This window comes from Elgaria multicarinata, chromosome 1, assembly GCF_023053635.1.
Source record: "Elgaria multicarinata webbii isolate HBS135686 ecotype San Diego chromosome 1, rElgMul1.1.pri, whole genome shotgun sequence".
In the NCBI taxonomy this organism is placed as follows: domain Eukaryota; kingdom Metazoa; phylum Chordata; class Lepidosauria; order Squamata; family Anguidae; genus Elgaria; species Elgaria multicarinata.
The window spans coordinates 122,201,846-122,228,728 of NC_086171.1; the positions used below are offsets into that span (position 1 = coordinate 122,201,846).

Sequence of the window (26,883 nt, forward strand, 5' to 3'; positions counted from 1 at the left end):
ATGGGATCGGAAGCCCAAAGAAATTTAAGAGAAGTGTAGCATGGTATGAATGATGTAAAAAAAATGTTTTTGGTAAGAGTTCTGGGCAGAGGAGAGACGATTGAGGGCTACTAAAGAAAGGTCAGAGAGCAGGTAGTTGCAGTAGTTCAGGCAAGGGGAACAGAACATAAAGTTTGCTTTTAGCTGAGGTAATGAAGAGGAAGGGATGGATTCTAACAAAGGTGTTTAGGGACAAGCAACATGATTTGGCAGCATATCACACACAGGAGGGGAAGAACCCAAGATAAAGCCAAGGTTTTATGTCTCGCTAACAGGATAGAGAATCAAGACACAGAATAATCAAGGAGAAGAAAGCTCCGAGGAAAGATGAGAAATTCAGTCATGAACATTTTGAGGCCCCAAATATTTCTCCTTTTTCATTTATTGAGAGAATGAAATAAAATATTTCAAAGATACACTTTAATTCACAAGTGTATATACAATCTCCCATATCCATTTAAGGGATATCATACAACTGATATCTTCTGCAAAGCCATTCTTTCATCTTTACTCATATTTACATTACAGTTTGTTAATAAAATTATTGGCTGCAAGACTAAAAATCTAATAAAACCACTGTCTGCAATACTTTCTGTAATGGGCAGTGTCTTCGTTGATCGTGAGTTCATGACAGGTAACAAAACCAATAAATAAAGATTACTTTATAAATCAGTAGTCATTCTTATTAGGTAACTCATAAATAAATGCACATAGTACAATTTACAAATCCCAAAGTCTCTGTAGATGCTATACTTTTGACAGCAGAGCATTAAAAAAGGAGGGGGCAACTTGGGAATTTTCTGGGCAGTGGCAACGTCCCCCCCCCCCTTTTCAGGGGTTGCTTTGAAATGGTATGGAAGTGTTTACCATTAAGAATGAGGACAACCATGATCCAGAAAGAGCATTGCTCTCATTCCCAGTTGGCTATGTGTGTCATGTGATCGTATTCACTATATGATCCCTGGTTGACTGGGATCATTATTTCCAAGAAGAAGATGCAATTTTTTAAAAATGTGCCAAACCAGCAGCAGATCAGGGAATGAACAGGCAGCAAACTTTCCTCAAAAAGTATTTTGTTAAAAAAAACACTTTTTTTTGCCTCCCCAAAGCTATCTTCTTACCCTAAAAAAAAAAAAGGGGGCAAACATTTGGCACAGCCTTATTTTACAGTGTTTTCTCTTAAGTAACATATTGAATTAACTGCATTTGAGAATTCATTAGACATTTCACTGCTCCGTCTGCTTTGTTTGAGGGGGTTCTAATTTTCGGGACAGTGCAGTTAAAATCTGGTTGAATTTCTCATATCTTTCACTTTGGTTAACCTGTGCTCCTTTGCTGCCCCAGAGCAATCTCATTTGGAATTCCGTTTTCAAGATCTCGTTCATTTCATCATCTGGCTGAAAATCTGATGAAGAAAATGAGAAATGTAGAAGCATTACTATAAAATAGCCTTGTCACCATGAAGGCATTCTAGACGAGCATCCACATTAATTTAAAATGGCACTGGACTCTTGCCTTCCTCGATGCAGAACGTCTGTGATGACTGTTAGGTTTGACCTAATGCCACCCCTCCCAGCTGCAGCTGCTGTTTTCCCTTGTGTGAATATGGCACCTGAAATGCTTGTGCGAATTGCAGCCAGAAAGGGTGTGGCTGCAATAGGGGCCATAGTGGGTCAGATGGCGATTCTTCTATAGGGTGACATCCCTAAGGATGCTCCTCATAAGAAATTAGCCATTTTGAAAATGGAGTCTGGAGTCCCCCAACCTCAAGGGGCCAAACATGGATAAATAAACTAGGCCCTGACCTAAAAACCAGAGGCCGTAGCAAGCTAATCAATTCTAAAAATATTGCAGGAAATTTTTGACCTCTGGAAAATTTATTTTTCCAAGGTTGAGCCAGCAGCATGCTTTTGAGCCTGCGAATGACATGTTTCTAAAACAGCCTACCCCAACTTGGTGCCCTCCAGATGTGTTTGTTCAGCTACAATTCCCACCATACTCACTCATGCGTCTTTTGCACAAATTCATGGTTTTGTGCTTCTCAAGAAATAAGTCATGGGGAGTACCTAGCAAGAGCAGGGAGGCTGCTTATGGTACGCTGCAATTTCAGCTCTTTCTATCGATCATATGAAGAGGCAGAACGGAAACAGCCCAGCCGAAGCTGGCAGCTTATGTAGACTGCAGAGATGCATTTCTCTCTCCATCCTTCAACATTACAGCACAAAGCAAGGCCCCAGAAACAAGGGGGAAAGTGCCCCTGTTTTTTAGGATTGCATTTCAACACCCCTGGCCAGGATCCCCCTTGCCTTTTTTGGGGGGTGGGGGAGTGGAATTAAAAACACAAAAACCCCTAGAGTGGTGCTTGTGCCTACTACCTGCTAGTATCCTTTCTGCATTTGTGGCGTAGAGATTGGCATTTTGCGCTATCAGGCGAGCAGTGGCCAAGTGTTTCAGCATTATTTCGCAGCTGTGGTCCGTGTTCTCCCACACGTCCATCCCATCAAACACAACAGCCTGGCGCTCCAGCAGATGAACCAGCGGCATCAGCAGGGGCACAGTGACGACATTTTGTGGAACGCAGGTGGTCTCTGAAAATGAAGCAAACGTTTTGCACATGCTCGTCTTTTAGCAAGTGGGGGGAAAGTGACCTGGCCATAAACCTAGCTGCAGTCCCAGGGAAGCTTATTTGCTCAATTCTTATTTTAAAAAGGGGGAATACATGAGAATGCTGTACTATTCCTGAAAAACGAGTCCACCTGTGGCCCTTTTCATTAGGGGTGTGTGGATGTGTGAGCTATTGCACATGTATTCTTTATTCATACCCTTCACCAACAAAACAGTTCAGAGCTCAACAAAAGGGAACTAGAGGACCTCCCCTCCCTTCTGCATTGTTCCCACACAACAGGAGTGAGCCATGAGCGAGGCAGGATGTGGTTCTGTCTAATGGATTCTGCTCATTACCATCACTGATAGGGCTTGACTTGCTTCCGCATTCTCCATTAATGAAATGATGGATGTGGCCTAGTGACTCAGTTAGGCTCCCCTGCGGATGATGAAAAGTGTGACGCAGCTGTCTGCAACTGTACACGGAGCACTCACCTCTTCCTTCATGTAAGGCTTTGCTGAACGGTTTCAGCTGCTTCTCGTACGTAATGGCGGTTTGTGTGTAGCAGTGTCTCAAAGTGGTCCACGTTTGCTCCAGCCTTGCAACCTGCAGAGGAAGAATTGCTAAATGGTCAAGTGTCCTGACCTTCTCAAACGCTACAAAACTATCTCACTGAACATGCTGCAACTTAGACTCTCATACAAAGCATGGTGCAGCGACTTCCCAGGAAAGCAAGTCGGTTGCACTGCTTTGGATTTGGGGGGTGGGAAGGGTGCTGCCCTTGGCCTGCCGCTGTTCTTTCAGGCGGGCAGTTTGCAACCTCAAAGATCAGCAGAAGTCATGTGCGAAAAACTTCCCATTGGACAGCCTTCCCCTACCTGCTACCCCCCCAGATGTGTTGGACTACACCATAAATGATGGGAGTTGTAGTCCAACACATCTGGAAGGCAACAGGTTGGGAAAGGCTACCACAGGCAGTGGCAGACTGGATGGAGCACTTGAGAGCAGGGCTGAGGGCAGGGAGGGCTTCAGAAAGCTGCTTAAAAAGAACTCTTCATAGCCAGCAAATCAGCTCCTTAGAGAAGCTCCTTCTCAAGCAGGACTTGAGTCCTCTGAGCCAACAGTTGTGCTCAATAAGCACCCTGCTTGCTGCTTGACTTGGGGGTCGGAAATACTCCTAAGTAGATCTTGCAGCCCTAAAGTGAATTCCTATTTAACAAGTAATTTGCAAACCTGCAAGTAGAGCACCTGGGCTATGAAAGCTGCCCCTACTGCTTACAGGATACATTCAAGGGGGAAACATACCCTTTTTAAAAAGAAAGTGTCAATTAAACATAGTGCATTTTGAAGATAAACCCCCTATTTTAAATGCTATTTTGAGTTGCTGAAATAGAAGAAATAGTTTGGATCCAGACTGGCCATACTGTGACTGCAAGGGTTCTTTCCATTCACTGAAAGGCACTGGGATCCAGTAGAGGCTCGCCACTGGAAGAAGGGGGTGGGGAGGCCATCTCTGCCAACTCCCCCTTCCCCCTGCTTTGCTACTCATGCTGCTCCAGAGAGTCCTTTCCAGTAGGGATGTGCTCCGCTTCTAATCGGACCGGCGAATTAGAAGCGGAGCGGGGGGCTTTGCCTGCCCTTAAGGTGGAGGCGAAGAGGATTGGGGGGCCGGCGGAGCGTGGCGAAGAGGATCAAGGTGAAGGCGGATCCTTTGCCTCGATCCGGAGCTCTGCCGGAAAGGTAAGTGGGGTTTACCGGGCCCTGCCGCTGTCGCTGTCCCCCCCCCCCGTAACCCCCTTGCCCTCCTCTCCCTTACCTGCCTCCGTCCGCGGTCCGTCGGCATCTTCAATTGAGCCCGCTTGCGGCCCAGACTTCCTGGTTGAACCGCGGGCTCAATTGAAGACGCCGACAGACCGCGGACGGAGGCAGGTGAGGCCCCCCTCTCCCTTGGTCCCTTACCGGGCTCTGCCGCCGTTGCCGCATGGGCGGCGATGGCGGCAGGGCCCGGTAACCCCCCTGCCCTCCTCTTCCTTACCTGCCTCCGTCAGCGGTCCGTCGGCGTCTTCAATTGAGCCCGCTTGCGGCCCAGACTTCCTGGTTGAACCGCAGGCTCAATTGAAGACGCCGACGGACCGCGGACGGAGGCAGGTAAGGCCCCCCTCTCCCTTGGTCCCTTACTGGGCTCTGCCGCCGTCGCCGCACGGGCGGCGATGGCGGCAGGGCCCGGTAAACCTCCCACCCTCCTCTCCCAGCCTTACCTGGCACCACTCCCCTCCACTGCGGAGCTCCGATTCGGAGCCGGAGCTCCGCGGCGAAGAGGAGTGGAGTATGGGCAGAGCGGCGCGGAGCGGAGTGGGCCGATCCAAAATTTTCGGATCGGCCTGTGGGCGGAGCGGGGGGTCCGTGCACACCCCTACTTCCCAGCCCTCCAGAGCAACTTTTCAGGAGGCCAAGGGGGGACTGTAAAGGTCACCTCCCCACCCCTTTCCTGCAGTGGTGGTGGAATCCACTAGACACTACTCTGGATCCAGTTTATTGTATGCAAGGCACTGCAGATAGGAGGAACACTGGCCTAATCTACACCACGCAGGATATTGCACCATGAAAGCAGTATGAAAGCAGTATAGGAGCCACACTACTGCTTTATAGCGGTATTGAAGTGCACTGACAACTGTTGGGGGCCATTGACACCAACCATATACCACTTTCATACTGCTATATCCTGCTTGGTGTGGCTCCTGCCTCTTATATACCGCTTTCATAGTGCAATATCCTGCTTAGTGTAGATTAGGCCACTGTGTAGGTAGGTTCCTGGCAAAACTAGTGTTCTCTTCGTACATTTCTTAAAATAAAGCGAACAAGCAAACAAGGAGAGGTTTGAGTGGGCAGCCACAAAAACAGCAACTGTGCCTGTGGATTTTTTTACCCAGCTAGTTCTCTGTTCTCGGATTGCAATTTGCAACACAAAATCAAAGGAAAGGCAGAAAGAAAAGCTCAGTACCAACCAATGATCAACACATTATTCATTATCGCTGACTCCCAAGCAAATCGTCTGTGAACGGGTGGGAGAGTGAGCTGTAGCTTCAGCCCATGAAAGAGAAATTCCCCTCTCAGCCTGCTGGGCAAAGGCAACATGGCCCTGTCCTGCTCCCCACAGCACCACAACTGCCAAGGAAACGGAGCTTACAGCCCTGCAAGTGGTACAAACAACGCAGCAGTGGCAGAAAGCTGCTGCTGGTGATCTCTGCTTGTGGGAACTAATGAAAGATACGATCCTTCATTCTCGAGCATCTTCTCTTCCTCTCTTTCCCAAAAGGGCACCACCTACAGGGGAAGTGGCTGACGAGTCTTTCTGCTTAATTAGGCTCGCTACGCAATTAAACATTCCACGCCTTTGCCTTGGCATCCTCAAGCAGGTGCTTGTGTTAGCCTAAAGCCGGCCCTGCACTGGCCAGCCCTGCGCAGATCCTGTCCCCCTCTCATCGATCCAGAACTGCTGCAAGTCATTTTGATTGCCTTCAGCCTCATCCTAGGGCTGAGGAAAGGGCCTTCTTTGCTGTGGCACCGCTACCCCCAAAGAGGCTCACCTGGTGCCAAGTCTTGTGTCCTTTTGCCTGCAGGTGAAGAGCTCTTTATTTATGCAGGCCTCTTTAAGTTGCTGTATGTTTTAATATTTTAACATGTAAGGTTTTAGTTGTATGTGTATGAACGTTTTAACATTTTGTAACATTTTATCTATTCTTTTGTATATAACACACTTTTATACTCTGTGTATAACTTTTGTCTATGTAATTGGCTAAAACCTGTATTTGGTTGGCTTCAATAAATGGATTGATATTGTGGTACCATGTGGTTTTGGATTTGCTCTCTTGTGTTAAATACTGTTTATTTATATGTTTATGTTTAAATGTTTATTGTAAGCCATCCTAGAAGCATCATCTAAACTGAATGGGTGGGGTACACACACACATACACATACACACACACACACGAGAGAAATAATATAAAGGTGTTCACGCTTTCAGTTAAGGGCCCCTTTTAATTTTATCTGTTTGTATACTGTTGGGCCCTTTGAGAAATAAATTCATTACACTGAATACCCCAGTATAGGGATTTCCTTTTACCTGAGGCATCTCGAGGGCTTTCATTATAGCTGAGAATGCATATAGATCCCCCATGGAGTCTTTGAGTTCCACAGCCACCTGGATGATCCTGTTTAGCGTAGCAACTCGCTCTTCTAAGTTTCCTGTGCAGCCGAGGACATCCACTGCTATTCCTATCGCCATAGTGTTGTGTCTAAAGGGAAAAGCCAATTGGAGACAGTCAAGGGCAAGTTATCAAAAGAGCCCCGTGGTGCCACACTCCACGTGGGACTCAATCTAGGTGAGGAAAAGATCCGAGTACAGAAGAGGCATCACGCTCTTGCCACCACCATTTTGATCACAAGGACGTTGAATGTACATGAGCACACGGCATTGCAGGCTCGCCAATCTAATCGTGTTAGGGCCGATTAAAAACAACAACCCCATATGAGCCTTTAGCAATTGATTGATTGATTGATTATATCAGCATATATTTACAATAAAATCTGGAGAAAACTTATTCCTTTGCTATGATGCACGTTTCTGTCACAGTGAGCACCTTCTTAGAAGAGACATTCCCTCCTGTGTGAGGGATGGTGCTTCGAAGAGGGCACTCTGTCCCCCAAGGATCAAGCAGAGGCTCCACTGAAACCCCCTTCCCCCTTCAGACCCCTGCATGGTGCTCATACTTCTCATGCCGTTCCAGAGAGTCCTCCAGCCCTCCAGGCCAGCTTCTTGGGAGACACAGGAGACTGCAGGGGGAGGAAATTAACCATTTGGATCGCCACCTCCCCCACTTCCTCCAGCACAAGCCCATTGATTTCAATGGGCCTAGTCCAACCAAGCATGACGAAGTCTGGACCTAACCCTTAAAAGCAGATTTAAAAATCTGCTGTCCAATTTAATTGGGGACAGGTTTTAGAAACTGAAAGCTGTGTTGATGAAAAGATTTGAATAGATGAACCAAATAAAAAAATACGTAGTCCGTTATTAGTGTCACATTATAATCATAACTTGCTGCAGAGCCCCACACTGTGTAGGTAGCACCTCTCTCGTGTCCCAGAGAGCTCATCGGCGTGGTGGTCCTAGTGGCTTTGGGCGCTACCATTTTTCTACCTTGGAAATCTCTCTGTGTAAGGGCAAAGTCCTAAAAGCAACACCGAGATTGTCATGTGTGACAACACTCTGCCCGTGTGACCAATTCCTCGCATTTAGAAGCATCACGGGAGATAATCAACATGCAGGCTTTCATTGTTTCAGAGTAGGGAATAGCCAGCCATCGGTCTGATTTGCACAGTTCCCATCTTGGGGAAGGAGGAGCGATTTAAGCAAGCCCCAAGCAGAGAGCCAGAGGAAACTAAGAGCAAATACTTTGGATGCCCAATGATTGTTTTGACAATCCTTGCCTCACTGCTGCCCACCTTTTTGAGGAAGAAGAGAGGAGACGGGGAGACAGTAATGCAATGTGTCCAGGCATGACAAGCCTACAAAAGAATTTCAGCTCTGTTGGAAGGGCCTGGGACGAGAGAACTTGCCAGCTCTCATGCTGGCAGCACAGGTGCCAAGAGCGGCACAGCAATTTAAAGATGTCCATCACAACAGCACAGGAGTGGGTCATCTCATTGCTTGGCAAGAGCAGGAACAGCCAGTCAGACCATGCCCTGCCCTGGGATCGGGAGCAGGAAACCATGACAACCCCACGATTGGCTAAAAGTTCTGAAACTGCTGCATGCAACTTTTCTGGAGGGTTTGCATGCATGTGCAGTCCTTGTAGTTTTCAATGCAGCAGTTTGAGGCCCACATTTATTACTTTGTAGGCCTCAAAGGAGGCTTTCAGTATCTCTGAAAATACATTTTGCTCTTAGATTGTTCGGATTATCTTTGTGAGAGACGTGTGGAACATAAGGCGTTGCATTTTTCAGCCCATGGTACAATCCTTTCAGACTTATTTGCTGCTTAACAAAGATATTTTATTTCTTTATGTATGTATAATATTTATATACTGTTTAATAGAACATCTCTAAGTGGTTTACATTTTTTATCTACCACTACATTAAAATACATCTCCAGGATCTCTGGCCAGAGGTCTCTTTTTCTCACCTGCTGTCTGATCCTTTTAACTGGACATAAGAAGGATTGAACCTGGGACCTTTGGCATGCAAATAATGTGTCCTACCATTGAGCAATGTTTTTCTTCAAAAGAGTGACTCGAGTACATCTCAATCGGAAACATGTTTTACGTCTCCCTGACCTCCATGAAATTTGCATCCACATAAACATGCTTAAAATGACAGTGTTTGAAGTGATTTTAATGTGAATGTTTTAGCAATTTTTATGTATTTTAATGTATTTTATGAACTGCTTAGAGATACTTTTTAAATACGTTCAGTGGTATAGAAAATCTATGAATTAATCAATTAATTAAACAGCAGCTTTGAAAGAGAAGATATACAAATATTCTCCTGGGCACTTATTTCCAAAAGGTTACTTTGTAGCTCAGCTGCCCAATAAAATTACTTCCTACTTATTCCCCATCTCTTCATGGGTATATTAGCCAATTCCCAGGTAATCTATTAATATGTAATCCAGTAATAATCTATACAATCTATTAATAGCTATAGTAAAAAAAAAAAAAATGTGAGCGGAAGGGTGAAATTGACCGAAATGTTTTTGCATGGAGATTTAAAATGAATCTCAAAGATTTGGTTGGCAGCCTGATATTTGAAATGAAGTGTCCAGGGGAGGGATGGGGAGAGAAACGTAAGGTAACTATAACAACATTTACCTTTCAATTATGTCAAGGCGCAGTTGGTGTCCATATGGCAATGTAATAAGTTCCAGGCCTGACTTCACTCCCATAATCCTCCTCATCTCTTCGGAGACCTCTAGTATCCTAGCAACCTGTCAAGTGCAAGAGTGCACACACAGAATGAGTCAGGATGGAAACAGGACAGCCTGAACATTAACCAAGATTTATGTTTAAAAAAATCCTCCTCCTGCCTCTCTACACATTGAATGAGCCCCCACCTGACATGTTAAGGGCTATCCACTTGCAGCAGCAATTCATATAACACAGGACAACAGATCTCTGAAGGGACGTGTCATTCTTCCGGTCAAAATCTTCACAGAGCTCCAATAAAATTCGTTAGCAGCTCTCAATGGGGTTGCCAACTTTACAACCAGTCAGTATGGGACTTCAGTTAGTCTAACATGGGATACAACCAGTTACTTCCACACAGCGAAAGGCCTGCTGATTTCTGTTATTTATTTATTTCCCCACATTTTTACCCGGCTCTTCAGCTGAAAAAGGCCTTTTTGGATTAATAATAAGAGATTCCCTGCCCTCAGGTTACAATCTAAAGTGGGGCAGGCAAACTTCGGACTTGTTTTTGTTTCTACTAGAACCGTTATATCCTGGTGCAAAAGACATACACTTTGAATTAATGAATTCTGAGCCCAGGAAAATGTTTAAAGTTCCAGAACTGAACGGCGTACATTGTCCTTCCAAACAAATACCCACTCCTGATTACTTCAAAAAAGAAAAGAGTCATTTTGTTGCTGCTGTTGTGCCCTGAAATGTGAACTGAACGCAGCCCAAAGTCCCCATCAAATTCACTCTGATTACGCCCTCCTTCCAGCTCCCATCATTTCAGCAGTAAAGGAAAAGGAGGGGGAGCCGTTTTGGGGCTACTACTGTTAAACAATTGGGAATCAGAAATCTTGCAGATCTACTGCCAAACCCTTGGACTACCTACCAAATCTATCTGCTACCCACCCCTGATCTAAAAGACACGACACAAAAGGAAAAGGGATTGGGAGGATGGAGGAAAAAAGCAAACAGACACAAGTCCTTAGTTCGAAAGTTCTTAGAGATGTTATTTCTGACAGGGAAGGGGAAAGCAAGCTCCCTGTAGCTGTTGCTTCTCTGGGAAATGTATCATGCTTTTAAAAGGTACATGAGCAGGCAAGGCCAGCTTCCCCCACGCCCCCAGCCGACTGGCATTCCAAAACTTGCCATCTCCTTGCTATCCCCACTTCCTCCCCAGCTTGCCAGGAAGCCTCAAGAGTTGTTCTGCCTAGATGACGCCATTCAGGTTTTCTTTCATAGCACTCACTGGGGTGGAACAGTTTCTGAGCTCACGGTTCCTTTCCTATCTTAACAAAACACTGAATCTTTTGGAAACAATGTTTAGTGTTCTGAGAAGAGAGTAGGGGAAGAGCAGGGTGTATACTCACAAAAGGAGGAAAACCACATAGTTCAAACTATTTTCATAATGTAAAACAAATTTAAGCAGCAGGTCGGTTAAATTAATACGTTGAAAAACTGTCATCAACAAAACTTGCCCATCTGACCACAACTATTTAGGGGGTTGACTGCTGATAAACCATCCCAGAAAGCATTCCTAAGGTATGGCCTAAAGCAGCCTTCCTCAACCTGCGCCCTCCAGATGTGTTGAGACTACAACTCCCATCATCCTAGTCAGCATGGTCATTGGCATCAGGAGGGCACCAGGTTGGGGAAGGCTGGTCTCAAGGCATTCAGCAAGTTCAGTACACTTAAGCAGGTCTGGATTGGGTCCATGCTTGGATAAGAGACCGGGTAGCCTTATGAAGACTGCCTTGAATTTTATCAAACATTTGGACAGTAGCCTAATTTAATCTAGCTATGGAGAGGGAGGGAAGCAGAGGAAACGTAACCATGGAAAGGCAGCATCCCATGGGGCTGTAAAGACCAAATAGAAAGGTTAATTATTCAAGAACGAAATATCCATCTACTGGTGTGCGGGTTCACTTGACATTCTAGCACAGAAAATAGCACAGGACATTCATTTCATTAAGCTAAATACAGGGACAAAGCAAGGAGGATGCCTCAAAAGGTGTACTTAATGCAATTTCTGAAGAAGCAAGGAGTCAGACTGCTCATCTTCTGGGTCAAGCACACCTATTTCACCATGACTGCACACAGAATCGGGGTTTTTTGCTCCTGGCGGCCGTCTTGATCAAACTGTTTCAACCCCCCTCCCCCCACCATCCAGCAAAAAAGAATCAACCACTTTGAAAGGCGTGGGTGCCTTAATAAAGGGTTTCAAGAGCGCCTTGGAGGCAACCTGGGCCCTCCTCTCTGGATTCCTGTAGCGTAAGTCTCAACTCATTTCCTCATGCTTATGAAAATCCCTGTGACACTAAAATGGACCCAGGTTTCTTTCCTCTGATAGGAATTCTGGGTTGAATGGGGATTTCCCCCTCTGCGAAGGGAAGGGCTCTCTCTGTTCACAGAGGGAACCAAGATCTAGTATAGACTCCCCATTGGAGGAAGGGGGCAGGGTGGCAATTCCTGCCAATTCCTCCTTCCCTCTGCAGCCCCCAGCGCTGTTCTCAAGGGTCCCCCAATGCCCTGGAGTAGATTTTCAGGGCCACACAGAAGGAAAGGGTATATGCTCTCCCCCCCCCCCAAAAAAAGCCTCCCCCTGCTTCTGCTTGTAGGAGCGTCCAGTTCACAGAGTCAAATCCCACCCATTCAATCAATACCCCCAGCCAAGACAGTTGTATATAATATGGCCTACTCCTCTTAACAAAAGGGGTATGCTGGTGAAACACGGGTGTACACCCAACTGCACCTTCCCTTGCAACCTCCATATTACTGTGATTTGTACAAGCATTAGAAGCCACTGATGCATATTGAATTTTAATTTTTGATTTTGTAAACCGCTTAAGAGGGTTTTTTTTTTTTAGATATGGTAAGCAGTATATTGATGACGAAGATGGCCTGTGTGACATCCAGTGGCCTGGGGACTTGCTAGAGCTACAGGCCTATGACACTATTCCAACCTCTATGGCCAAGAGGCAGATGAGAGTAACAGCTGGTAAGTTTTACAGCCTCCACCAACAACCTTTATGAGTCATAATGGCAGTCATATTTTACAGCATTATCCAAGTATCCGGCGTCAGCCTCATTAGGGTCCTCTAGCCCCTCTGGGCTGCAGGCAGGTGGCACGACGTGTCATTAGTAACATTATCCTCCTTCCCTTAAAGATGGGCCCAAACGGGCTATTTGGCTTAAGTGATCTCATCTGGAGACCTCTCCGGTGCCCGTGGCGAATGGGATGTCAGGAAACAGGCAATTCCTCTAGTGCCCAGTTGAAACTGCCCATAAATCTAGATTAAGCTCTCAGAGTGGAGTGCTCTTAAGTAATGAGGAGGAGTGCAAGAGAAAGATCGCCTCACTCCCGGCGCAACGGACCACAGCTGATGCCCACTTGATTTACACAATCCTCAAAGAGGCTGTCAATTCTAACAAGCCCGTAATAGCTTTACGGGGAAGCGTTGGAAGGACGTCATTGAACTGGTGACAGCAAAAGGGGAGAGATCACGGTGAAGCTGGGGCCGAGATAATGCCATTTGACACTCGGGAGGTTACTAGGAAGGGATTCAAAGTGACAGGTTATTTTCACAGAAAGCGAGTGCAGGAGATTACCACAGCAGGAAAGATGGCTTTGAAGGCCAACAAACCCCTTTTTGCGTTCTGATATCGGCTTCACCAGACTCTAAATGCTACCTCTGAACATGAAACAAGAAATACAAGATGTACTTGTTATCAGAGTCGTTTGGGGCTACCACTGCTGATTTGTACTGCATCCCCAATGCCCAATGCTGCTCCTGCTAGTATATTTGGGCTAGCCATTATCAGCAGAGTAGATGGACCAGCTTATTGTTTGCTGCTGAAATGAACTTGATTCTAGAAGTGTCGTCATCAGCACTTACTCCTACGACACGTACCTGGGTGAATCAAGAATAGCTGGTGCAGTCCACCGCTTTACTTCGGGGGAAGGCAACCTGGTGCCTTCCTGATGTTTTGGACTACAAATCCCATAATCCCTGACCTTGCTGGTTGGGGCTTGTGGATATTGTAGCCCAATGCATTTGGAGGGTACCAGGTTGCTTCCCCCTGCTACCTAGTTTCCTTGATAAGGTTTTAGTTGCAAGGAAAAGTCTGAACCTCATTTCTTTCTAAAAGTTTCTTCTAAACGCCCTGCGGCATTCCTAGCTATGTCTAATTTATTCGTTTGCTTATTGATTTATATCCCCTCTTTCTGCCCAGAAAAATGGCACTCAAGGTGGTTAACAATAACATCCACATTAAAAACATCTCCATTAAAACACAGCATAGAAACAAATGAGACACTTGTCTCACTGTCTGAGACAAAGAACACTGTCCCTTGCAAGAGCTTGCTGTTTAAAATGTGGGGTGCTTACCCACCAGCACACCTTTTGCCACAAAAATCGAAATCCTTCATTCCCGTAAAGACAAAGAGCTCCATATATTTCAAAGGCAGCTCCACTAGAGGGCAGAGTTCGCATGCCAGGAGTCCCGGATCCGGCTACCTTGGAGCCCATGTAGTCAGGAGCTGCCTTGCTAACTACATCCCAGAGGACAAGATGCATCAGGAGCCAAATGTCATTTGGATTTTTACCAAAACTAAGGAGTGATCTGCATCCCAAGAAGAAATGAACACTACCCTCATGAAAGGCTGTCTAGCTCTTAACCCTCTCCTGCCACTGCAAGGCCTGAATTATTTCCAGAAGGTCCATTGAACCCCATGACTGCTATCTCTTTATTGTGTGCCATTCACTTTCGAAGGGCCAGAACAGGCAATCCTTTCAATATGTGTCTAGCAGCTACGTTTCCCCACCCCCCGTTGGGCCGACAAGAGGTTGCATAGTCAAATTAACATCCCTAGAGATGTTTGCCTGGCAGTCACACTTCTTAGGAACCAGGTAGAAACCCCTTTATTCTCTGTCCTGGGTTTTTTCCCAAATGTTGCTGGTTTTCTGCTGGTTTGGAGCTGCATTTTGATATCATTTCTTTATAATAGGAGATTCTATCATATGCTTATTATGTGTGTGTGTCCTAGATTGAGTCAAGGTTAATGAAGTGTGCTAAATACATGAATAAACACTATGGACCTGGGTTCTCGTGCCCACTTAACTGTGAAGTTCACTGGGTGACCTTGGCCCAGTCACTCTCAGCCTAGCCTACCACACAGGGTTGTTGTGAGAATACAATGGAGAGGAAGAGGGCTATATAAGCTGCCTTTGGAAAAAAGGGGGGATATAAAAGTTAATGATAAATAAATATAAATATCCGAAGCTTGTGCCATTAAAACACCCTTGATTCTGGCTGTTGTGCGAGTCAGGGCACTAGTCTAAATATACGGCTGGATCTGGTTGAACAAGGCCGTTTCTTTTAAAGGGACAGTGCTCTTTGGGCTTGTTTCCCTTTATTATCTTTTCTTAAAGAAACAGACGGTTTTACCTTGCAGTCCATCCTAAGCATATGCCGAGCGATGACCTTCGCATGGTTGTTAGTGAACAGCTCCTTCACCCTCTTCAGCATTGCTGTCTCCAAGGGCTTGTTTTCCAGTGGAAGGAGTTTCGACTCAAAATCGTTCGGCCTGAAACCAGAGACCATCTCGAGAACGGGCGCGACAAAGATGCAGCTCTCTTTGCTCATCTCCATCTGGGCTGCAGGCAGGTCCACAGAGCTCAGCAAAGAATCCTGGTCGTCCAGAATCAAGTGGCTCATTTCAGGATGCCTGGATGAATGTGTGCCATTCTCCTGTGTTGTCAGTTGCCCGACAAAGCTGTTCTTCTGACACAAAGGCTGCTTTGGCGCCCAGCCGTCTGTGGGAATGGCCGCATTCAGTTCGCAGTACAGGGCCTCCGGACCCTGTGGTGGCCTCAGAAAGGGCACTTTGCTGGGCTTGGGTGGAGGCTTAGGGTACAGCTGGCTGTCGGAACCCCGGAGAACATCGCTGATTTGCAACTCGGAGGCGAATCTCCGGAAGACCAGGGGGCTCAGAGCCGGTTCGCTGCCAGTTCGGAATGCCGGAGACTTTGGACAAGGGCTGCTTTCGATCTCGGTTCCCTGAGATGGATACCTTGAACCTGGAGGTTAAAGGGGGTGGGGGTAGAGCAAGTGTTATGAAGGTATCAAATGACAAGAGACCAGAGCTTTGTCAGAGAGATGGGGAAAAGGAGGATTCCCAAGGCCAAGTTTTTTAGAAGGCCCATGCCAAGGAGCTTGGAGCCACACATTTTGGCAATAAGTAGCCTGGAGCTGTGGCAGGCTTCTCTTCTCATGCCAACAGTTCCACGAGCATGAAGAATGAGGAGGGCTTGGAAGCTCACAAGAGTGACTTGACCACACGACGAGTCATACAAAAGATATCACAGGGCAATTTCCTTTCTCCCTGCTGTTTTCACACTCTGAAATGGTCTCGTGAAAGCGCTGCTCCCAAAGTTACTAGCCGATTTCCAAGGCTGTCGGGGAGGGACATAGACAAAATGCATTCCCAGAGTCAGAGCTAGTCACAGGGACAGAGCTTAAGGCAACCTTTCCCCAATCCGGGTCATAGAATCATAGAATAGTAGAGTTGGAAGGGGCCTAAAAGGCCTTCGAGTCCAACCTCTGCTCAATGTAGGAATCCACTCTACAGCATACTTGACAGATGGTTGTCCAGCTGCCTCTTGAATGCCTCTAGTGTGGGAGAGCCTGTCTGTGGGAGAGCCTGTCTGTCTAGATGACTTAGACTACAACTCCCAGCATCCCCAGACAGCATGGTCCTGCTGGCTGGGGAAAATAGGAGCTGTAGTCCAACCCATCTGAGGGCATTGGTTGGGGGAAGGCCAGCCTAAGGTGAATCCATGTGAACTGGAGTTCCCACACACAATAGCAGTCTGGACAACATGGCCCCAGCTACCTGGGAAATGTAAAACTGAGACAAATCAGAGGAGCAAATTAGAACGACCGAGCAGGGTGGTTCCTGGGAGCGAGAAGAACAGGAAACAGCCAGCCGTAAACCAGCAGCCTCCACTTTATAAGCAACTCGCCTTGTACAGCTTGGCCCAGATGTCTGTGGAGGCTTGTTGCTTTGTCCAAGAAGCTAAAAAGACCAAAACTGGTCAACAAAGAACAGGAGGGAACTACCAAGGTCAGAAAGAGAAGCTACGGGTCTGTATCCTCTCAAGGATTCATTTCTTTAAGAGAATTTCTATACCGCTTTTCAATCATCATCATCATCCCAAAGTGGTTCACAAGATAAAATCATGATAAAATACAATAAAACCAATCATTAAAACAATAAAATAATAATAAAACCAATAAAATCCCATTAAAAAAGCCAGGGGTGGGTGACAAAGCTAGCAGGCAGAGAAACGCCTGGGCAAACAACTGTGTCTTCAGTTGTCTTTGGCAGCATGCCACACTAGGACCCTACCTGATCATTCCACATGGAGATCATTCCACATGGTGGGTGCCACAAGCAAGAAGGCCCTCTCCTGCATCACGGGGAAAGTGATCCACAGTAGGCTGGGGTATGGTAAGCAAGGTTTCCCCTTCAGAAAGTAGAGCTTGGGGTGGCCTATATGTGAGAAGGCGCTCTCTCAAATAACTTGTGGGGTAACTTGTGAACTAGCCAGAGGGATTTTTTTTAATATAATTTCAAAATGGAAGGGATGCTTGAATTTGCATATGTGTTATGCCCCTAGGAATTTTGCATCAGCAGTCAAGGGCCCATCATCCTCTCCAGTGCCTGTACATTTGCCACTCCTTTCCCTTCCAGTGTGGTGTAGTGGCTAAAGTGTTGGACTGGGATTTGGGAGATCCGGGTTCTAGTCCCCACTCAGCCATGGGTCACCCACTCAGCCTGGGTGACTTTGGGCCAGTCACAGACTCTCAGCCCAACCTACCTCACAGGGTTGTTGTTGTGAGGATAAAATAGAGAGCAGAAGGATTATGAATGCCACCTTGGGTTTCTTTGAGGAAAAAAGGCAGGATATAAATGCAACAATTAATAAAATAAAAATAAAAATTGTGGTCTCCCCTACAGTTGAATTTGAATTGTAAGCTCATTGGGCCAGGCCCTGCCTTTTTTCTGTCTTACTTATATTACTTTATTAAAACACATACACTGAAATTAATAGACAGACCATGCGAGGATAGCCGAGGGTACCAAGAGAATGTGTTTCCCTGTCGAGGAAGTGAGTGTGTAAACTATTGTCTCATTAGAATAGGCCAATCCTTATGTAACCAAAGCCATGCACAGTAGGATGATGTCAGCAGAAAGTTTGCAGAAGTAAAAGAACAGCAGCAGTAGCAAGAAAAACACATTAGGAAAAAACCTTAAGGGGCAGGGGAACTAAAACAGCACCATGAGACCTGAGCATGGTCAGTGGTTCACAGAATGCTGGCTGGTTGTTCGGGAATGGGTGGAATATAGGGTGACCAACTGTCAGGATTTCCCCGCATATGTCCTGGTTTTTTTTCGATCCTGGGTGTCAGGGGGATTTTCTGTAATGTCCTGGAATGACACGCTTTCCCCTTTAAGGCTACCATTAGCGTGGCATGGGGGAATGACACACTTTCTGGAACTGTGTCATTCCCCCCACTGCTTCAAACAGGGCCTTAAAGGGGAAAGCATGTCATTCCCGAACATTATAGAAAAGGGCCCGATTGGAGCAGTGGAGTGGAAATGAAACACTTTCCCCTCCAACCGGGCCCCCGATTGGAGTGGAGGAGGGGAAAGTGTGCTTTATGGGGCCTCAAGAAAGCAGATCATTGCCTTTCGCCATGCTAATGGCATCTGCCATTAGTGTGGCCGGGGGGTGGGGGGTGGGGAGAATGACAGGCTTTCGCCTCCTCTACTCTAATCAAGGCCTTTAAGGTGGCATGGGGGGGGGGAATGAGGTGCTTTCTGGAGGCCCCGGAAAGCTGCTTTCTTGCCCTCCCACAAAGTGTCCTCTTTTTTGGTTTCCTAAATATGGTCACCCTAGTGGAATATCAGGGGAGAGTGGGGAATGGAATGGAGTATCTTTGGAAAGGGCATGGCAGGCTGGCTGGCTGGCTAGAACCCTGAGCAGGAGCACTCCACACTGCGACATTTTATTACAGATTCCACTTCTCCTTTTTCTGTTTTCCAGGTAATATAGGCATAAGATTATTATTTTTAATGACTACTAATGGTGGGCACAACCCTTCCCGATTCCCAGACCATCTTCCTTCTTTGCGCATTGCAGTTTACTCACGATCTGGAACTTGGGTAGCTTGAATAGCTTGGAGATGGAGGGTTGAGTGGAGATATGGGAGGCTCAGTGGTTAGGAATGGAGCTGTAGCTCAGTGGTAGAGCACCTGTTTTGTATGCAGAAGGTCCCAGGTTTAATCCCCAGCACCTCCAGGTAGGGCAAGGAAAGAATCCTGCTTGAAACCCTGAAAAGCTGTTGCCAGTCAATGTTGACAATACCGGACTAGATGGACCAAGGGTCTGACTCTCAATATAAGGCAGCTGCTTATGTTCCTAGGAAGTGCGCGTAGACTAATTATTTTCTATAATGTCCTGCAGCCACACAGGCCAACATGGGAAGAGGAAAGAAACAGTGTTCCACTGAGCCTTATGGGGATTCCTCTGCAGGAAAGAGGGCATCATGCCAAACCCACAAGCCAACACTGGGTCTTTCTCAGATTGTCATCGTTTCCTGAGGTAAAATGTTTCGGATCACTCAAATTCTTCCCAGTGCCGCATACTTTAGATGCGTAGTTTAGAGACAGTCCAGTGGCAAAGCCCACCAGTATGTCAATTCTTCCTTTAACAATCTCAGAAATACAAAGCAGCTGCACTGTCATGTCAATCTGTGGTGGGTACGATAATATTATAGGCTGCACTGTCAGAGGTGGAAAATCTCCAGGGCTTGGAATAGGAGCTGATTTGTAACGGAATCTGATGGGCAGAAGCAGAAACAACAGCTTGTGACTCACTCGGAAGAGCCCCACATTTTGCACGGAAAGAACACTGACTGAAAAAGAGAACCAGAGTATACAAGGAGGTATGACAAGAATGAACTTCAGGGACATGGCTCATTACCCGTAAAGCTCATGGCTTCCATAATGTGGGGAAACACCTACGGGGCCTTTGAGGCACATGCAAACCCCATCACCACAGAAGAAAAGCTCTCCCTGATGTAAGAGGTTTTGCTGAGGAGGACTTTAAGTGTGTGTGTGTGCATGTGTAAAAAGAAGTCCCTCATCCCCAAAGCCCCTCATCTGAGGCAAAACCGGCCACTGCCACTTTTCCTTTGGTTCCTTAAAATTAACACAGTGTAAAGACAGAAGAAGAGCCATGCTGGATCAGACCAAAGGGTTATGTAGTTCAGCATACTGTTTCCCTACAGCGGCCAACCAGAAGGCCAGAGGCAGGGCATGGGAGCAGCAGCACTGTCTCGGCAACAGGTCACAACTTATTAGGGGGAATGGAAGAGGGGCATCATGTAAGAAGTAGTGGAATATGCCCCTTCCTGCTCCATCCCAATATCTACAAAGCTGGTGGTACTGATAACATGGCTGTACGTACTTTACCTGAAAAGTAATGCCAAAGCAAAATCTGCTCCCAGACAATAAAAATTCTGCACCGTGTTAAAATTCTGCACCCTGTTTATGTTATGCCCATTAATCAAAACTTACCCAAGTTCTCCTACTCTGCCTATTTATTTTTTTATTCTGCAATGGTTAGTATTGGCATCACATCTTCTGGCTATGCCAGCCTGGGAATGGAATATGCCGGCTGGGCGTTGCAGGTCCAACGCATCTACAGGCCAGCCAGTTGGGGAAGGTGGTTCAGGGTGCTTCATTTTGTCATTAAGCTTTACAACAGCACAGTAGGGCAGTTAACGTTATTACCCTCATATTGCAGATAAAAGCTGAGGAAGAGGGAGCAGGGTGGGCTCCCTTTCTGCTACCTCGTGAGCTCACTGCTGTGGTGGGATTTGAACTTGGGGCCCATGGCATCTCTGCTCCCGTGCAGTGCAATCCTGAGCATATCTATTTATTCCAAAGTCAGTTCCACTGCATTCAATGGACTGCCCCATTAACCACTTGTTGCTTAACTATGCCACACCAATACATCCCTGAAGAGGCATATCACTAGGGACACAGATGGCATGACAAAGGACATTATTTGTCACAAAACTAAGGAAAGGAAGGCAGCATTGCAAGGATTGGGTTTCCATTAAGGCAATGGAATAAAACATATAAAACACCGAGGACATCTTTCCGACAGAAGCTATAGCAACAGGATAGCAAGTCCACCCATGGGACTCGGTCACCCATCACTCACGACTCATGCCAGACGTACCTATTGGCAGATAGCTTTCTGACTGGTGAGCCTTCAGGGGGAATCTCTTCTCCTGCATGTGGTCCAAACATGCCGGGTGGCTACCACTTTTTTCCTTGTTTCTGAAAGGAGAAAGAGAAAAAATGTCCCCGTGCAATTCAGCCCTTTCTGGAGTTCAGCTTTACACTTCTGCGCATAGCCGCCCTCTCCTCCGGCAGCCACATTAGAACTCGATGCCATGTTGGTTTGCAGTTTGTGGGCTTGGCAGGGGGAGGAAAGGGAGGCCTTCACACAGAGAAAAATGTTGCCTGTCGTAAGGCACCAGGCTTGCAGAATCGAAATGGCAGGACTTTCGAATGAGAAGGAATGATGAACTGGGGACTCTGGCAAGATGACTCAGCTGCCTGACTCACTGGTGGCCAATTGCCAGAGCTGCTGGCCATCTCTCCGCTGTGCAGCAATGCCACCACTGCAATGGCCAGAGGATGGTACTGCAGCACAGGGATCAGCTGGCAGAAGGACCCAATATAAGCTTGGCTCCCCAGCTTGTATTGGCTCAAACTCACTGTCCATCCTGACTTGCCTGCTTGCCTCCAGGCCATGGTGTAGTGGAGCCAGGGCTTGCAGGGCCGAAGCCCCAGGACTGTCTGCTTAGCAGGGGTGATGATGTCATCTCCCACCTCCTCAGACTTCCCTGTTCCTTCTGAATTTAACTGCAATTCTTGCAAAAGCTGGGGTGGGTGGGATCAATTTTCCCAGCAACAATGTATTGTTGTGACCTATCACTACATAAGAACATAAGAAGAGCCATGCTGGGTCAGACCAAGGGTCAATCTAGTCCAGCATTCTGTTCACATAGTGGCCAACCAGCTGCCCACGGGAGACTCACTGAGTGCATGAGTGCAACAGCCCCCCATCCCCCTGCCCATGTTCCCCAACAACTGGTATACATACACTTACTGCCTCTAATACCGGAGGTAGCATATAGCCATCAGGACTAGGAGCCATCGATAGCCTTCTCCTCCAGGAATTTGTCTAACCGCATTTGAAAGCCATCCAAATTGGTGGCCATCACAACGTCTTGTAGTTGCAAATTCTGTATTTTAGTTACTGCAAAGTATTTTGAGGTGGCTTAGTCCTGAATGGGCAATTTAAACCCATTAGCTTTTCCTGCTCCTGGTAGAGAGATGGCAACAGTTAAAACTGGTTTGCTGATATGGGCCACCCAACTGGCTGCATATTTTTGGATTCTCCCTGGGAGCATGGCGATGGGGACTGTCATGATGAGCACCTGCACTTCAAAATTTGCCAATCCACCACTGCCCCAGGCCTCTGCCTCTGATTTGTGAGCCCAAAGCACCAGACCACAGAAAAAATTAGAAAAGAAGTGTGCTCGAGCTATAAGAAGCCTGGGAAACTCTGAGCTATGGCAAACATTGCTCTCTGAAAGCTACACCTGCAAGAATAACGTAATTGTTAGAAGGAAAGTCTATCTTTAGTATTTATTTTTCAACCTGTTAACACAAACCTCTCAGATCCAAACCAGCCTAAAGTAAGAAGGAAGTGTGTTAAAATTGGCCACTGCCCACTAAAGCTAGTTTGGTGCAGTGGTTAGAGCGTCAGACAAGGACCAAGAAGACCTGGGTTCAAAGCTCCACTCAGCCAGATAGCTCACTAGGTGATTGTGAACCAGTCACTATCGCTGAGCCTAACCTACTTCACAGGGTTGTTGTGAAGACAACCAAATACACTGGCTTCAGCTTCAATATTGAGAGAGGGATTGCTTAACCCTCCCCGCCGTGACATTTACCCAGCAAAGCTACTAATAGATTTGTTGTGGGGAGAGAAGATTACCACAATACCGTCTTTCCCCCTCAGCAGGGCTAACAGTAGTTTTTCAGTGGGAATTTTCACTGGTGAACAATGAAGGGTGAAAGGGTTTACTTCAGGCTCCCCAGAGCTGTTCTTAAACTTTTTTAAAAAACCATGCCAAGAGCCCCAATCACGGAACTTTTGCGCCACACTCTGCATGGCCCTTCGATAAGGCTATACAATAATTGAGGCATGATCAGGGCTTGAACTTTCTCATGGGGGCAAGATGACCATACCTTAAAAGGTTTCCTCGGATTGAGTTCTGCTCTCTGGCCTGGCGATTGCACATGTTAAGGCTCAGCCTTTTCGGAGTTTCTCCTTGTCCTTCAGAAACACTGCCCTCTCTTTGCAGGACTGGAGAGATGCCATATTTCTCCTCCAGACACCTCAACGGAACAGTCCTGTTGATGGGCTGGAATATAATCGCTCCACTCTGCTTTGATATTGGCCTGCGGTTTCCCACATAGCACCGAACCAGCCCCGGGATGCTGTCAAAACTCTCATCTTCAAAGCGGTACTGGACGCGGCAGTAAGCTTCGTTGAGCCTCAAGATGGTTTTATTGATCTTGAAGTGCTGGGAGATGTTTTTCCACTGACAGGTAAGGACGAAATTTCCAGGGCTGGAGAGAGAGTCTCTAATCAAGAAATCTCCATCTCTCTGAACCAGGCTTTCAGCCACCTTGAAGAGAAAAGGGATAACTGTTCAGATCAAAACATTGCTACTGGGTATTCATATCACTTACTTTATTTTATTGAAAGCCTCCACATAATTTCATTTCTTCTTTAGAAAACAATTCAGCTAAATATAAACATTGCAAGATATGAACATCTACTAAATATAAACACCTAATATTCCAAAAATGAGGTGTGTGTGGGGGGGAAACACACACACACACAACGGAGATACATTCTGGTATAGGACCATAGTTCTTATTCCAATATATTATATTCTTTTACCAATGTTTAACAAAGTGAGCAAAAGGTGCAATCTTATGCATGTTTATATAGAAAAAAGCCCTACAATGGCCAGCATGTCCCAGCCAGTATAGCTGGAGCATGCTGAGAGTTATAGGAGTTTTTTCTGTCTAAACATGTGTAGGATTGCAGATAAGTCACATATACATGGTGGCTGTTCCATCGTTTATATGATGCAGCCATCAATTCGCAGCCGTATCATGGTACACGCCATGAAGTTGCACATTTTTGAATTGCCGTTTTACTGCAGGTTTTTACTTTGCTCCACTGTGCCCACGGTTGTTCGTGCGTGTGTCAGTGGTGGCTTCACTTTGGGTTAAAATAGAGGGTGTACTAAGCACATACACCTCACTTTGAGCATGTCCAAAGCATCATGAGAACACAGAGTCAATGGGAAATTGCAGAGCAGGGGGAAGGACCCAAGGTGAGTGTTCAGTAACGGTCACCATGGCAACATTGCTGTACGATTCAGGAATGAAACTAAGGACAGGTATTATGTATACTCCATAAATTCAATGAACTGTATTATTATTATTATTATTATTATATTTATAGCCTGCCTTTTCTCCAATGCTGGGCCTCAAGGCAGTGTTACAAAATTTAAAACATAAACATTTAAAACCTATAAATAGAAACACGTATATACATTTAAAACGTATAAATGCACAAATGTGCAGCAACAAGCACTCAAAGCTAGTGTTGTACAGAGTTGTCAGAAAACAAAACAAAAAATGCTTTCGGAAGTTTTCGGTTACACGAAGCATTACCACCGTGTGACAATGGCACTGCAAATTTTCCTGGCTGGATAGTTCGCGTCACTATCGTTGCTGCTTTGCTGGAGTGATGCTGCAAGTTTTTTTGGGGGGGGGAGGGCAGTAGCAAAAGTGCCACTGTATAGCTACCTACCTTGTCAACTCTCTGTCAGGCTTTAATCTGCTCTTCTCTATATAAATAATAATAATAATAATAATAATAATAATAATAATAATAATAATAATCTAGTATTGCCTTAGTTTCCAGTGCTCAACATTTTAAGCTGCTGCATTTGGACCTTGTGAAAGAACTGTCAGTCCAAATTCTGATTTGTCTAGAACTATGGGCAAAATTCAAGGGACAGCCTCCCAAAGGTGAAGAGATCTTTCTGATCCTTGTTACTTCTGAAATCAAAGCCAAGGTCCCTATGGCTCAGATCCAGGAACTAGTTGCAGGGGGAAGTAGGGGGGCGGTTATGATGTGCACTTGACAGTCCCCCGGCAGCAAAGGTTCATCATTCAATTTAATTAAAGGGGCAGCTTTATAAATTACAGGGTACATATGGACTGTGAACCTTGAGAGCTTTTTATTTGTTGATAATATTGAATCAGGATTATGGGTAGCTCTCTTGCTACAAACTGTTGGTTGCCATTTTCTGATGAACTGTACTCAACCATGGAGTGCTTCAGGAATAAGAAAGCATCCTGCCAGCCTTAGCATCCACCTGGTTCACTTTGTTTTCAAGTCAGACATGGAGACCTGCTGTGTTTTCAATACATCTAATGCAGCTAATTACAGAGGCTACAATAAACCAGGTAATCTCCAAGGCTCCTCACACCACACTAAAGAGTTTTTTGCTGATACAAAACTAACAATAAAATTCTTCTGGAATTTCCCAAGGTACATCTCTCACACACTAATCTGTAGAGGCAAATAAGGGATCCAAACGCAAGGAGTGTCAGGCATTCCAGTAGTAGCAAAGCTCTGATGGGACTCGGAATGATGTAAACCAGGTTTCCCCAACCTGGCACAAACCAAATATGCTGGACTAGAAACCCCAACATCTCCAGCCAGCATAACCATATTGGCTGGGGGTGGTGGGATTTATAGTCCCACACGTCGAGAGCACATTAGGTTGGGAAAGGCAAACCAACAGAGTTTACAGGAGTGTTCTCTTTTTGGCAAGACTCCCACATTCCCACATCTTGCTCTTCAGGGCCAAACACTAACTGTGTGAATGCAATCAATGTGTTGTTTTTTTAACTGTCCATCGCAGCTGCAGGGGGGGGGGGGCAAGTCGCATCAGGACCATGGGGAATAGCGAGGGTGAGTTATCCCTTCCTTCCCTGTAGAGGTCCCGATGAAAATGCTCCTTCAGAGATTCTACTTGCGTTGGGAGGGAAGCTTGCATCGGCACCAAAGGGAGCTGCCCTTGTGATTCCAACTAGCAGGGAGGCAGGGGGCAATTTTCATCAGGGGAAGGAAGGTTCAAACTCTTTCTCCTTACACCGCACGGTCCCACAGCTGCTTTGTTCCCATTGCATCGCTTTTTATATTTTTTTCAAACATGCAAATTAACATAATGTCTAGCTTGCCCTGTGGGCCAAATTAGACATGATGTTAAGAGGCAGGCAGCAGTGGCAGGCTGAAGTGCCCTACCAGAACAATCCCAGACCGTTCATGAATCATATCACGGACCAAGGGTAGCCAAACTTTTTCTGTCCACGGCCAAATTCCTTAGCAGTTAATCTGTTGCAGACCACATGTTGGAAGTGGGTGGAGCCAAAGCCAGTAGTGGGCAGGGCCAGAATCAAAAGTGGCTGGGTCACCTCTTGTTTCTTTCTTTCTTTCTCTTTCTGCCACCCCCATTTTTCTTTCCTCCATCCCATTTTCTCTCCTTCTTCCTTCCCCAGCAGGCTGCTAGAGAAGGGACTGATTGCTCTTGCAAAAGGTCTCAAATGATCACCAACAAAGGGCTTTTGAAATTAGGTTGAGGGCCACATGCAGCTTGAGGTTTCTCACAGATGCTGCTTCCTACCCAAAATATTCCTTCCCTGTATTCTCCCCCACCTCCCAATTAATTCTAAAATTCCCTCCTTCTCGGATTATTAGAAATGTCTGCTTTTAGTAAGATGGCAAGAAATAAAGGCGGGTTAGATATTTTCAGAAGGGCTGGATTTGGCTTGGGGCCTTCCAGTTCCTGACCAAAAATGCCATTTTGAAAGCATTTATTAACAAGAGAAAGAGAGCGCCTCTACATTAAGGAAAAAAACAGCCCCTTACCAGGCTTTTTTTCCTCGGGCTTTTCCGCATTCAATATCGGCTCCTTCAGACGCGACTATATGATTTGTAATTGAAACCTTCCCCTCTGGGCAATGTTCCATAGAGCTAAAT

At 46.1% G+C, this 26,883-nt stretch overlaps 1 protein-coding gene across 1 annotated transcript in view; it reads right to left on the reverse strand.

Moving 5' to 3' along the window:
* Nucleotides 1-466: 466 nt before the first annotated feature.
* The window catches only part of BCAR3 (BCAR3 adaptor protein, NSP family member), a 100,542-nt gene continuing 74,125 nt past the window's right edge, over nt 467-26,883 (reverse strand). Inside the window, exons 5-12 of the mRNA XM_063135960.1 lie at nt 22,998-23,440; nt 20,911-21,011; nt 15,041-15,672; nt 9,512-9,627; nt 6,769-6,940; nt 3,139-3,250; nt 2,415-2,627; nt 467-1,444 (exon numbers count right to left, since the gene is read on the reverse strand). Of these exons, the coding sequence (XP_062992030.1) occupies nt 1,266-1,444; nt 2,415-2,627; nt 3,139-3,250; nt 6,769-6,940; nt 9,512-9,627; nt 15,041-15,672; nt 20,911-21,011; nt 22,998-23,440 (1,968 nt within the window). The 3' untranslated portion in view covers nt 467-1,265. The remainder of the gene's footprint in view (nt 1,445-2,414; nt 2,628-3,138; nt 3,251-6,768; nt 6,941-9,511; nt 9,628-15,040; nt 15,673-20,910; nt 21,012-22,997; nt 23,441-26,883) is intronic.